Below are 12,208 nucleotides of genomic sequence, written 5' to 3'. Positions count from 1 at the left end.
CTGCCTGTCCTGGCAGTGCGAACTGCGCTGCGCCCCGGAAGCAGCCAGCAGCAGGTCCGACTTCTTGGGAGAGGCGCGCAGGCGGCTCTGTGCGCTGCTCTCGCCTGCAGGCACTGCCTTCTCCAGCTCCCTATAACCGGTGCTGACCGGAGTGCCAGGGTCCCTTTTCAACCGAGTGTTCTGAAAACCGGACACCTGGTCACCCTATTAATAATATAGTCGACATTATCAAAAACTACCTCTGAAATTGGACCCACAGTTTTATACCTACAATTTACAAGTTTTATCCCGTACAGGTACAAATAGAATCCAGATGCCGCATTACCTGATTGCTGCTGCAGATCCAGTATTTAGATATGTAGTTCAGAGATTTTCTCCAGTTGTACTGCATAGAGCACTGGTGGTCTGTGGAGAACATGCTAGCGTCCAGTAGAGAACAGGTTATTGGCTTCCCTCCTAGTTTCCATCTGTTAAATTGCATTTAGAGACAGCTAAACTACATTCAGAACCTCAAAGATACGAACACCAGAGTTCTGGACTTACCAGTCAACCAGACACCCTCTGGAACCAGAAGTAATCAGGCAGCACCGGAGACGCACACAGACACACAAAAAAGCAAATACTTTACTGCCTTGGGACTTTAGCCCTGGGGCTCAGGGCTTCAGCCTGGGGGTGGGGGTTAAGGCTGCAGCCACAGGGTGGGGGGGGGGGGATCAGGGCTCTTGGCAGGGTGGGGGTCATGGCTTCTGACCCTTGGGATCACCAGGGCTCAGGTCTTTAGATCTGGAGGGGAGCACTGGGGCTTCAGCCCTGTGGCTCCTTTCCTGGCTTCAGTCCCATGGGGGGTGCCAGGACTCAGGGCTTTAGCTATAAGGGGAGCGCTGATTTCAGCCCCAGCATTCCCCCTATAGCTAAAGCCCTGACCTCTAGCATTTCCCCTCCATTCCCCTGAAACTGGGAATGGAGCCATGGGGAGCCCCGAGCCCCGGCCTCCCCACGGAGGAAGCCAGGAACGGAGCCACAGAGCTGAAGCCCCAAACCCTGGCACCCCACCTCCCCCTGCCCATGAGGCTGAAACCAGGAGCAGAGCCACAGGGCTGAAGTCCCGAGCCCCAGTGCTACTTCCAGATCTAAAGACCTGAGCTCTAATGCTCCTGACGGTCAGAAGCCCGGACCGCCCCCTACCCAGAGCTCTGCCCCCCTTCCCCGCATGGCTGCAGTCCCAATGCCCCCTCCCCCAGTGGCTGAAGTCCGTAAGGTCTTGTTTGGAGTTATGGACATTTCAGAGTTATGGACAACCTCCATTCCCGAGGTGTCCGAGGTGTCTGAGGTTCTACTGTATTACTTTTCTATGTGATAAATGGCTGTGGTTGCCACAGAAGAGATGCAATTGCAAATCGTAAAACATAGTCCATGCAATTGTGGTGCATGAAGTAGGTGATCGATGAGACAATCTCTATATTAACATGTGTTCTACATCAAATACTGCTTTGAGAACTCTGTTTGCACCTCTGTGTAGTTCGCACTAAAAACAAAAACCCCACAGGCACAAATATTTGTGGGTGAAATTTTAGATCCAAGTTAGCACATAAGAACAGCCATACTAGGTCAGACCAATGGTCCCTCTAGCCCAGCATCCTGCCTTCTGACAGTGGCCAGTGCCAGTTGCTTCAGAGAGAGGGAAAGAACAGAACAAAGTAATTTGAATGATTCCTCTCGTCCAGTCCCAGCTTCTGGCAGGTTGAGGTTTAGGGAGCATGGGGTTTCGTCTCTGACCTTGCTTTTTAATCTCTCCATGTATAGAAGCTGTTCCATTCCCTTAATCATTTTTGTTGCACTTCTCTACACCTTTTCCAATTCTAATATATCTTTTTTGAGATGGGTCAACCAGAACTGCACACAGTATTCCAGGTGTGGGAATACCATGGATTTATATAGTGGCATTATGATATTTTCTTCTTAGATATTTTTATTATCTATCCCTTTCATAATGGTTCCTAACGTTCTGTTAGTTTGACTGCTGCTGCACATTGAATGGATGTTTTCAGAGAACTATCCATGATGACTCCAAGATCTCTTTCTTGAGTGGTAACAGCTAATTTAGACTGCAACATTTTGTATGTATAGTTGGGCTTATTTTTTCCAAAGTGCATTATTTTTCAATTATCAGCACTTAATTTCATTTGCCATTTTGTCACTGTCACCCAGTTTGGGAGATCCCTCTGTAACTCTTCACAGTCAGCTATGGACTTAACTATATTGAATAATTTTGTATCATCTCCAAATTTTGCCACCTCACTATTCACCCCCTTTTCCAGGTCATTTATGAACATGCTAAATTTAACCTCCTTGTAGGATACCACAGTAGCATTTAACTTCAAAAAGGGGAACTACACAAAAATGAGGAGGCTAGTTAGATGAAATTAAAAAGAATAGTCACAAGAGTGAAATGCCTGCAAACTGCATGGAAGATTTAAAAAAACCCCACAATAGAGGTTCAAACTAAATGTACATTCTCTCCCCCCCCCCAAAAAAAAAACAGTAAGAAGACCTAAAATGCCACCATGGCTAAACAACAGAGTAAAAGATATGGTTAGAAACAGAAAGATATCTTTTAAAAATTTGAAGTAAAATTCTACCGAGGAAAATAGAAAGAAGCATAAATTCTGGCATGCCAGATTTATTGTAAAAGTATAATTAGGTAGGCTAAAAAAGACTTTGAAAAGCAACTAGCAAAACACACAAAATTAACAGCTAACATTTTTTAGGTACATCAGAAGTAGGAAGCCTGCCAAACAATCAGCGGGCCACTGGATAATTGAGGTGCTAAAGGATCCCTCAGGGAAGACAAGGCTATTGCAGAGAAGCGAAATGAATTATTTGCATTGGTTTTCACTGCAGAGGATGTGAGGGAAATTACTACACCTGAGCCTAGGGTGACCAGATGTCCCGATTTTATAGGGACAGTCCCGATTTTTGGGTCTTTTTCTTATATAGACTCCTATTATTACCCCTCACCCCCTGTCCTGATTTTTCACACTTGCTGTCTGGTCACCCTACCTGAGCCATTCTTTTTAGGTGACAAATCTAAGGAACTGTCCCAGTTTGAGGTGTCAGTAGAGGAAGTTTTAGAACAAATAGATAAATTAAAGAGCAGTAAGTCACTAGGACCAGATGGTATTCATCCAAGAGTTCTGAAGGAACTCAGATATGAAATTGTAGAACGACTAACTGGTATGTAACCTATCGCTTATACCAGCCTCTGTACCATATGATTGGTGGGTAGCTGATTTTTTTTAAAAGGCTACTGAGGTGATCCTGGTAATTACAAGCTGGTAAGCCTAACTTCGGTACTAGGCAAATTGATTGAAACTATAGTAAAGAACAGAATTATCAGATACATAGATGAACACGATATGTTGAGGAAGAGTCAACATGGTTTGAATGAAAATCATGTTTCACCAATCTGTTAGACTTCTTTGAGGGGGGTCAACAAACATGTGAATAAGGGTGATCCAGTGGCTATATAGTGTACTTGGACTTGGTGTCCCAAAACACCTGACTTCTAGAATCTGGGACTGGGTGACAGGAACTGGATCACTCAATAAAGTGGCCTGTTTTGTTCACTCCCCTTTGAAGCATCTGGCACCGGCCACTGTCAGAAGACGACATACTGGGCAAGATGAACCAATGGTCTGACCCAGTATGACCATTCTTATGTTGAACAGCACAGGTACCAGTACGGATCGTTGGGGGGATGCTGCTATTTACCTCTCCCCATTGTGAAAACTGTCCATTTATTCCTAACCTTTGTTTCCTTTCTTTTAACCAGTTACTGATCCATGAGGGGACTTTTTACTCTTATCCCAGGGCTAGTTTGTTTGTTTAACAGCCTTTGGTGAGGGATCTTGTCAGAAAGTCTAAGTACACTATAGTTGTGACATGTTTGAAAATTTGTCACATATATGTAAATTTATATATTAGAGATAAATTCAATGCAAAATAGAAGTGATATTAGTTTCTCCTTTACTATCCTGACAAGATTGAGCCTGTGTTTTCCCTACGACAGGTGGTAGAAGCCATAATTCACAGTTTGGTAGAGAAATGGGAAGGGAACTGATATTTAAATATTTTATTTTAAATTAAAATATTGGTAATATTTAAGTGTAAGTATATAAAGACCAATTATCCTATCACTTACACATGTGTAAATCAGGAATAAAGTCAGTGCAGTTACATTGGTGTATAACTGAAAGAGGAACTAGGCCCCTACACAGTTAGGACTCAATTCTGCATCTGTTCCAGATATGGAACTCCTATTGGCTTCTGTAGGAGTTTCATCTGCAGAATGGAAGCAGAATCAAGCCCCTATTCGTTTGGGATCTTAAATATTTTAAATACATTGTTCCCTCAAAACTGTGCTGAACTTTAAGAGATGTCTGTGAATTTTTAACATTCATTTTTTATAAGGATTTTGCCTAGAAATTGTAATAAGGCTATAGTTCAAATTTTGGAGGAGGTGCAAAAGTTGCTCTCAGACTAGTGATTTTAGTGTCCAACACCCAGCTAATTTTTTTTTTTTTGCAGGTGACTAAATGTACGACATGAACTGTCTGACTGAAATGATTATTCTCCCTGTTGTGGTTGTCTCATTTAAAAGAAAAAACATTTATTTCACAACAAATTCTAATCTCTTTCTCCTTTTTTTTTTTAGATGACCATGCACCCGAATGTAATTGTACAACAACTCTCTGTTCGATATTTTCTCAAGGAATGTATTACCTTTATCCCTTCAACATAGAGTATCATATTTTAGCATCCACAATGCTCTATGTCCTGTGGAAGAATATCGGACGCAAAGTAGAACACCACCACCAACACAAAATACTGTTCAAGTTTCATGGCATAACAGTGGGCACGATTTTTGGACTAATTGTGCTGATTAGCACAATAGCAGTCGTTGTTGTGTACTTAATTCAGATAGGACGTTCGAAAATCAAGAGTGAGTTAGCACTTACTATGTTTTACTTATATGCTATCTCCGTACTGACTCTTATGTGTGCAGCTGGAATTGTCGCCCTTCTAATTTACAGACTAGAAGAAAGATCAATGGATAATTCAAAAAATCCTGCCAGGAAACTTGATGCAGACCTATTAGTTGGCACAGCTTCAGGTTCCTGGCTCCTCTCTTGGGGTTCTATCCTAGCGATTATCTGTGCCCAGTCTCATCCGAAATACACATGGTACAATCTTCCTTATTCCATCCTGGTTATTATTGAGAAATATATTCAGAATCTCTTTATCATTGAGTCCATACATCGTGAACAGGAAAAAGTGAATGATGATATTAAAACTCTTCGAATAGTAACTGTATCCAGTGGGAGCACTCTGTCACTTACCCCATCATACAAAGAAATTTACACTGGAGCAGCTGATATGGACAATGGAAAGTTTCCATACATGTTTGATGGGAATATCTACATGAGAGAAAGAAGTGGCGGTGATGGTTTTGATGAAGTCAGGAGTCAAGCTAGCAGTCCAGTCACACACTCAACCTCCAATTTCTCACTGTACAGTCGAAACTCAGTTAACAATAAGAGGAGAATCCTGAAGAACATTGCAGCATTTTTATTCCTGTGTAATCTTTCGGTAAGGTATTTTGAATGTAATTCACAAAATTAATACGAAAAAGCTCCCTAAAACCACCAAGACTGAGAAGAATATTAATGTTACTCAGTTTTACTCTTTATAAGAAGTGAATTCTAGTGCTTGTGAAAGGAGGTGGATTGACTGCACCATTGGGGAATAATGTCTATTTAGAAGTGGAATAGGCATGGGAGAAGGTATTTAACCTTGCAGACTAAAGTCTGTTTATCCACAGTACAGGAATGGCACAGGCAGTGATCTCTGAAACTCTGCCCTGTCAATGTGCCCCCAAAATGATCTGGAGGACTACTTACAGAGGAGAAAAGAATAATTCGGTCTCCATCCTTGGTCTTTCTGTTGCGACTGCTAACAAGACAGGATGTAATTAGTCACAGTTATAAGTGTGGATAGTGGTCCAATAGAAGACTCCCAATCCATTTCATATTGGCCACTTAATAGTTATCAGTCAATGTATTGTTTTTGTCAGACAGACATGAACATAACATAAGAATGGCCATACTGGGTCAGACCAAAGGTCCATCCAGCCTAGTATCCTGTCTTCTGACAGTGGCCAATGCCAGGTACCCCAGAGGGAATGAACAGAACAGGAAATCATCAAGTGATCCATCCCCTGTTGCCCATTCCCAGGTTCCGCAAACAGAGGCTAGGGACACCATCCCTGCCCATCCTGGCTAATAGCCATTGACGGACCTATCCTTCATAAATTTATCTAGTTCTTTTTTTAACCCTGTTATGGTCTTGGCCTTCACAACATCCTCTGGCAAAGAGATCCACAGGTTGACTATGCATAGTGTGAAGAAATACTTCTTTTTGTTTGTTTTAAACCTGCTACCTATTAATTTCATTTGGTGACCCCTAGTTCCTGTGTTATGAGGAGTAAACACTACTTCCTTATTTACTTTCTCTACACCAGTGATGATTTTACAGACCTCTATCATATAATAACTAAATGGAGATATCCCATCTCCTAGAACTGGAAGGGACCTTGAAAGGTCATAGAGTCCAGCCCTCTGCCCTCACTAGCAGGACCAAGTACTGATTTTGCCCCAGATCCCCCCTCAAGGATTGAACTCACAACCCTGGGTTTAGTAGGCCAATGCTCAAATCACTGAGCTATCTCTCCCCTTAGCTGTTTCTTTTCCAAGCTGAAAAGCCCCAATCTTATTAATTTGTTGCCATATGAAAGCTGTTCCTAATAATTTTTGTTGCCCTTTTCTGAACTTTTCCCAATTCCCATACATCTTTTTTGAGACCACATCTACACACAGTATTCAAGATGTGGGCGGACCTTGGATTTATATAGAGGCAATATGATATTTTCTCTCTTATTATCTATCCCTTTCTTAATGATTTCCAACATTTTGTTTGCTTTTTTGACTGCTGCCACACATTGAGTGGATGTTTTCAGAGAACTATCCAGAGTGACTCCAAGATCTCTTTCTTGAGCGGTAACAGCTAATTTAGACCCCATAATTTTGTATGTATAGTTGGGATTATGTTTTCCAATGTGCATTACTTTGCATTTATGCTTTACATTTCACCTGCCATTTTGTTGCCCAGTTACTCAGTTTTGTGAGATTCTGTGATGGGGTGGGACTCGCCACTGCAGCACCTCCAGGTGGATGTGCCAGGGATCAGCTCTGCTAATAGTGTACCCTCTTCTGGTGGAGTCTCACTGCCATCACTTCTGCTCCAAGACCCATGTCCCTCCAAGGACTGTGATGTCCCCTTCAGGACACAGCCCTCCAGCTGTGCCACACTCTGTGCTCCCCCCTTCTGGGGGGACAATATTGCAGTCCCTCAGTCCAGCCACTTCCTCAGAGGTGAGGGGGGAGTGAGGGGAGGACCCAGGATCTCCCACTACTTCAGGTCCTGACCCAGGGTCCCTGTAGAATGGCAGCCACATGCTGCATCTCCTCCAACCTCTCAGTCTACTTCCCTGGACCACTTCCCCGCAGCCCCATCTCCGCCCTTATCTCAGGGCCTCAGCATGCCAGTCAGCCAGGAGCTCACTCTCACTCCCCTGATCCTGCCCGGCACTGCTCTGTCTAAGGTGCTAGCATTCTTTCTCCTTGATCTCCAGGGAGCAACTGAAGCTGTTCTGCTCTGCAGCCCTTCTTCTATGGGCCAGCCCAGCCCTGATTGGCTGCTCCTCGCAGCCCCTCTCTAATTGGCTGCCTCCTGCACAGGAGCTTTATTAACCCCTTATGAGCCAGTGTGGGGCAGATGCCCCATCACAGATCCCTTTGTAGCTCTTCACAGTCTGTTTTGGACTTAACTATCTTGAGTAGTTTTGTATCATCTGCAAATTTTGCCACCTCACTGTTGAATAGTACTGGGCCCAATACAGACCCCTGAGGGATACGACTATTTATCTCTCTCCATTCTGAAAACTGACCATTTATTCCTACCCTTTGTTTCCTATCTTTTAACCAGTTATTGATCCATGAGAGGAGCTTCCCTCTTATCCCATGACAACTTAGAGCCTTTGGTGAGGGAACTTGTAAAAGGCTTTCTGAAAATCTAAGTACACTATATCTACTGGGTCCCCCTTGTCCACATGCCTGTTGACCCCCTCAAAGAATTCTATTGGATTGGTGAGGCATGATTTCCCTTTACAAAAACCATGTTGACTCTTCCCCAACAAATTATGTTTACCCCAGTTTCCCTTTTTAGGGTACATCTGCACTGTAGCTGGAGATGTAATTTCCAGCTTGGGTACATGCATTAACTTTTTGATTGAACTAGTGTGCTGAAAATAGCAGTGTAGTCTGAGTGGTGCTCGCAGCAGCCTGGGCTAGCTGCCTGAGTCTCAGATGAGATTGTACGTGGGTGACTAGCCAGTGCCACTACCCAGTCTGCCAAACAGATTTGCTTTGAGGACACTGACAATACAAAACCCATTAAAGTCCCTTTTTTTTAGCTTGTGTATGAGCAGCTGCTGCCGCAATTAATACATTTTTAGGCTAACCCTTGTATGTAGTTATGTAAAATTTTACTGTACATTCAGTAGAACATCAGAGTTATAAACACCTCAGAAATGGAGGTTGTTCGTAACTCTGAAATGTTTGTAACTGAACAAATCGTTGTGGCTGTTCTTTCAAATGTTTTCAACTTAACATTAATTTAATACAGCTTTGAATCTTTACTATGCAGAAGAAAAAGGCTGCTTTTAACTGTCTTAAGTTGAATGAAACAAGTACAGAAACAGTTTCATTATCTTGTCAAATCTTTTATTTTAAACTTTCCCTTTTTTCCAATAGCTTATGTTTAACACGGTACTGCACTGTATTTGCTTTTTTTTAAAAAAACCCTCTGTTGCTGCCTGACTGGTTGCTGTCTGTGGTTGCCCAGTCAGTTTGTAACTCTGGTGTTCATAACAAACCCCCTTCCCCACAAACCAGAAACACTATGGGCCTGATTCTGCAACAGACTGAACTTCCTCAACTGAAAGCACTCATCACCTTCCATGATAGGACCATATTCTGTGAAATAACTAGCCCCAAATTACAGGTTTAATATGCTGGTAAAAATGGGCCCTTCCATGGGATCCTTGTTTATACTAGGGCTCACTCTAGTGCTAAGACCAGTTCAGTTGTCCCTGTGATATCACCTGTGGGAATTTTTTTTGTAAAACTTCCCAGTGTAAGGTGGCCTAAGGGGTTTATTTATCTGTCAACTCAATAACAAATGTAGGTCTCCTTAAAGTAACCATTAATTATGTTCACACATTGAGGCAAGAATCCCTTGATGAGAAGGGTTCATTTACTTGCTGTGGAATTGTTTTATAAAAGTCACTAAGGCCCCAGTTTTAAAGGTATTTAGGCATTGCTCTGCTCAGCATTGCAAGGCCTAAGGGCAAAATTTGTAAAGTTATTTAGGTATCTGAAGATGAAGATAGGTGTCTGAGGCCAGATTTTTAAAGATATCTAGGTGTTTAAAGATGCAGACAGGTCTCTTCTAGTGGGATTTTCAAAAGCCCCTATGCACCTAACTCTGCCTGGGCACTTTGGAAAATCCCACTAGGCATCTATCTGCATTTTAGACACCTAAACACCTTTAAAATTCTGGCCCTTAGGAGCTCAAGTTGCATTGAAAGTCAGCGGGACTTAGGCTGCTATATGCCTAATTAGCTCTTGAAAATAAGACTTACTTGTCTCATTCACTTAGGCCGCGGCTACACTCGACACTTCAAAGCGCTGCCGCGGGAGCGCTCCCGCAGCAGTGCTTTGAAGTGGGAGTGTGGTCGCATGCCAGCGCTGGGAGAAAGCTCTCCCAGTGCTGCAGGCACTCCACCTCCACAAGGGGATTAGCTTACAGCGCTGGGGCACTGTTTACACTGGCGCTTTACAGCGCTGTAACTTGCTGCACTCAGGGGGGTGTTTTTTCACACCCCTGCGCGAGAAAGTTGCAGTGCTGTAAAGCACCAGGGTAGCCATAGCCTCAGGCTGTGAATGTTGACTGGAACAACCCCTAATACCTTTAAAACTTGGCCCTAAAAACTGGAAGTACTTTCCAGCAATCTTGCTATGGAATTAAGCAATATACATTATATTGTAAGTGCAACACAGTCTTGCATTACAAGCCACCTTTTAATGTATTATATGGAATAGGAATGCAGGCCAAATCTGTTACCTTTAAGCAAGACAGAGGGCCCGATTCTCTGCTTGCTTACACTGGAATGAACCCGGAGTAACTGCTGAAATCCATGTGAATGGAGAATTGGGCTCAGCGATCTTTGACACCAAATGATATTGGTTCATTTGCAGTATAGAAGGAATGAGTATGTCATACCACAGTCACAAGAGGCAAGCATCACTTGATGAAGATGATGATGATGACTGATAGCAATGTTGTTTTCTTTCCATGCAGCTTTGGATTCCACCAGCATTTGGTTGCCGGCCAGAGTATGACAATGGACTGGAAGAAATAGTTTTTGGTTTTGAACCTTGGATAATTGTTGTTAACCTTGCAATGCCTTTTTCTATTTTCTATCGAATGCATTCAGCTGCCTCACTCTTTGAGGTGAATTGCAAAACATAATCTATAAAGAGTCTCAGTGAACAATTGGTTGAATGCATGACTGAATAAATGAAAGAGTGAAAGAATGAATACACCAGCAGCTGTTTGATATTAACAGGTTCTACAACTATTTTAATAAACAAAACTATAGTTAATAGAACTTAATATTCAATATAATTCATTCCCCCCCACATTTTATTGTACTTTTTTTTAGACAGACTTTTCAATATTATTGTAGAGTAAAGTTAACCAAAATGTGTCTGAATCTTTTGCTGTCTAAATCATCTGAGGCTCAACATGTGGAAACAAGATATATTTTCTGTGTTGTTTGTATTGATGCAGTTCTCCTCTGAATGTTGCCTCTGGATGGGATTTTTCAAAAATTAGGAGCAAAGATCCCATTGCCTTTCCATCAGACCTACGCTCCTACATTACTTAGGCACCTTTGAAAATCTCACCCTCAATTTTTAGCAAAATGTTTTATAATATAAACTGGAAACAAAATCTGTTATTTAGATGGGAAAATTCTGTTTAATTTTCGGACTGAGAAAAATAATATGTTATCATCTTCCTGAGTACTCTGTATGAAAGTACAGACACTGTATAGATTTAGATATGGTACTGAATATAATTCCTTATGAGTTAAACATGATTTTATTCATGAACTCCCATTGTTTTATACTTACTAGATAAAATAATTAATGAATAAAGTTAATTTCTTTTAATTGTTCAAGTTGGTTTCCAGATCTTTGAAACTGTTTGAGGGGAAAGCTAATCTTGTAGCTTATGTTCAGCTCCAGGTGACCTGTGTTTAGTCCCAGCACTGCCACAAACTTTCCACGTGACTTTGGAGACGTTTCTTAGTTTCTCTGTACCTCAGTTCTCCAGTTTGTAAAATGCGGATAATAATATCTATTTATCTCACACTGGTGCCATGGGTCTTAGCTAATAATGCCCGTGAAGCTTGGCAGGATCCTTGGGTGGAAAATCACACAGAAAGACAAAAGTACAATTGTTATTTTTCATGAGCTGCTGTAACCATGAATATGTGGTGTCAGGAACATAGGAACTGCTATACTGAACCAGGTTAGTGGTCCAGTGGTTTCTCACAGTGGCCAGTACCAGATGCTTCAGTGGAAGGAGCAAGAAACTTGCCATACACCGTTATGGAATAACCTATCCACAAGGAAAGGGGCAACAGGGCTAAATATTGTTTACTCCCACCCTGCCTTTTACTGTTAAGTGTACCAGTTTTTCAAGTTCCTTTATACCACACCAACTGCTGGGGTATAAGTGCTGCTAGGGCTGGACAAAGTTTCTTACAGTGAGAGCTTAGGGAGCTCAATCTGTTTATTTTATGAAAAGGAAGATCAAAAGGTGACTTGATTACAGTGTGTAATTACCATCACAGGGAGAAAATAGCAAGCACTAAAGCACCCTTTAATCTAGCAGAGAAAGGCATAATCAGAAACAATGGCTGGAAGTTGAAGCCAGAGAGATTTCAGTTAGAAATTAGGCA

General features: G+C 42.1%; 1 protein-coding gene across 1 annotated transcript in view; it reads left to right on the top strand.

Annotated features, from left to right (window-relative positions):
* The window catches only part of LOC101938110 (proton channel OTOP1-like), a 31,736-nt gene extending 20,317 nt beyond the window's left edge, over window positions 1-11,419 (top strand). Inside the window, exons 5-6 of the mRNA XM_065597080.1 lie at window positions 4,715-5,649; window positions 10,540-11,419. Coding sequence (XP_065453152.1) covers window positions 4,715-5,649; window positions 10,540-10,710 — 1,106 coding nt within the window. The 3' untranslated portion in view covers window positions 10,711-11,419. The remainder of the gene's footprint in view (window positions 1-4,714; window positions 5,650-10,539) is intronic.
* Window positions 11,420-12,208: the final 789 nt, after the last annotated feature.

Source organism: Chrysemys picta, chromosome 5 (assembly GCF_011386835.1).
Source record: "Chrysemys picta bellii isolate R12L10 chromosome 5, ASM1138683v2, whole genome shotgun sequence".
Taxonomy (NCBI): Eukaryota; Metazoa; Chordata; order Testudines; family Emydidae; genus Chrysemys; species Chrysemys picta.
This window is presented reverse-complemented; position numbering and strand designations above follow the sequence as displayed.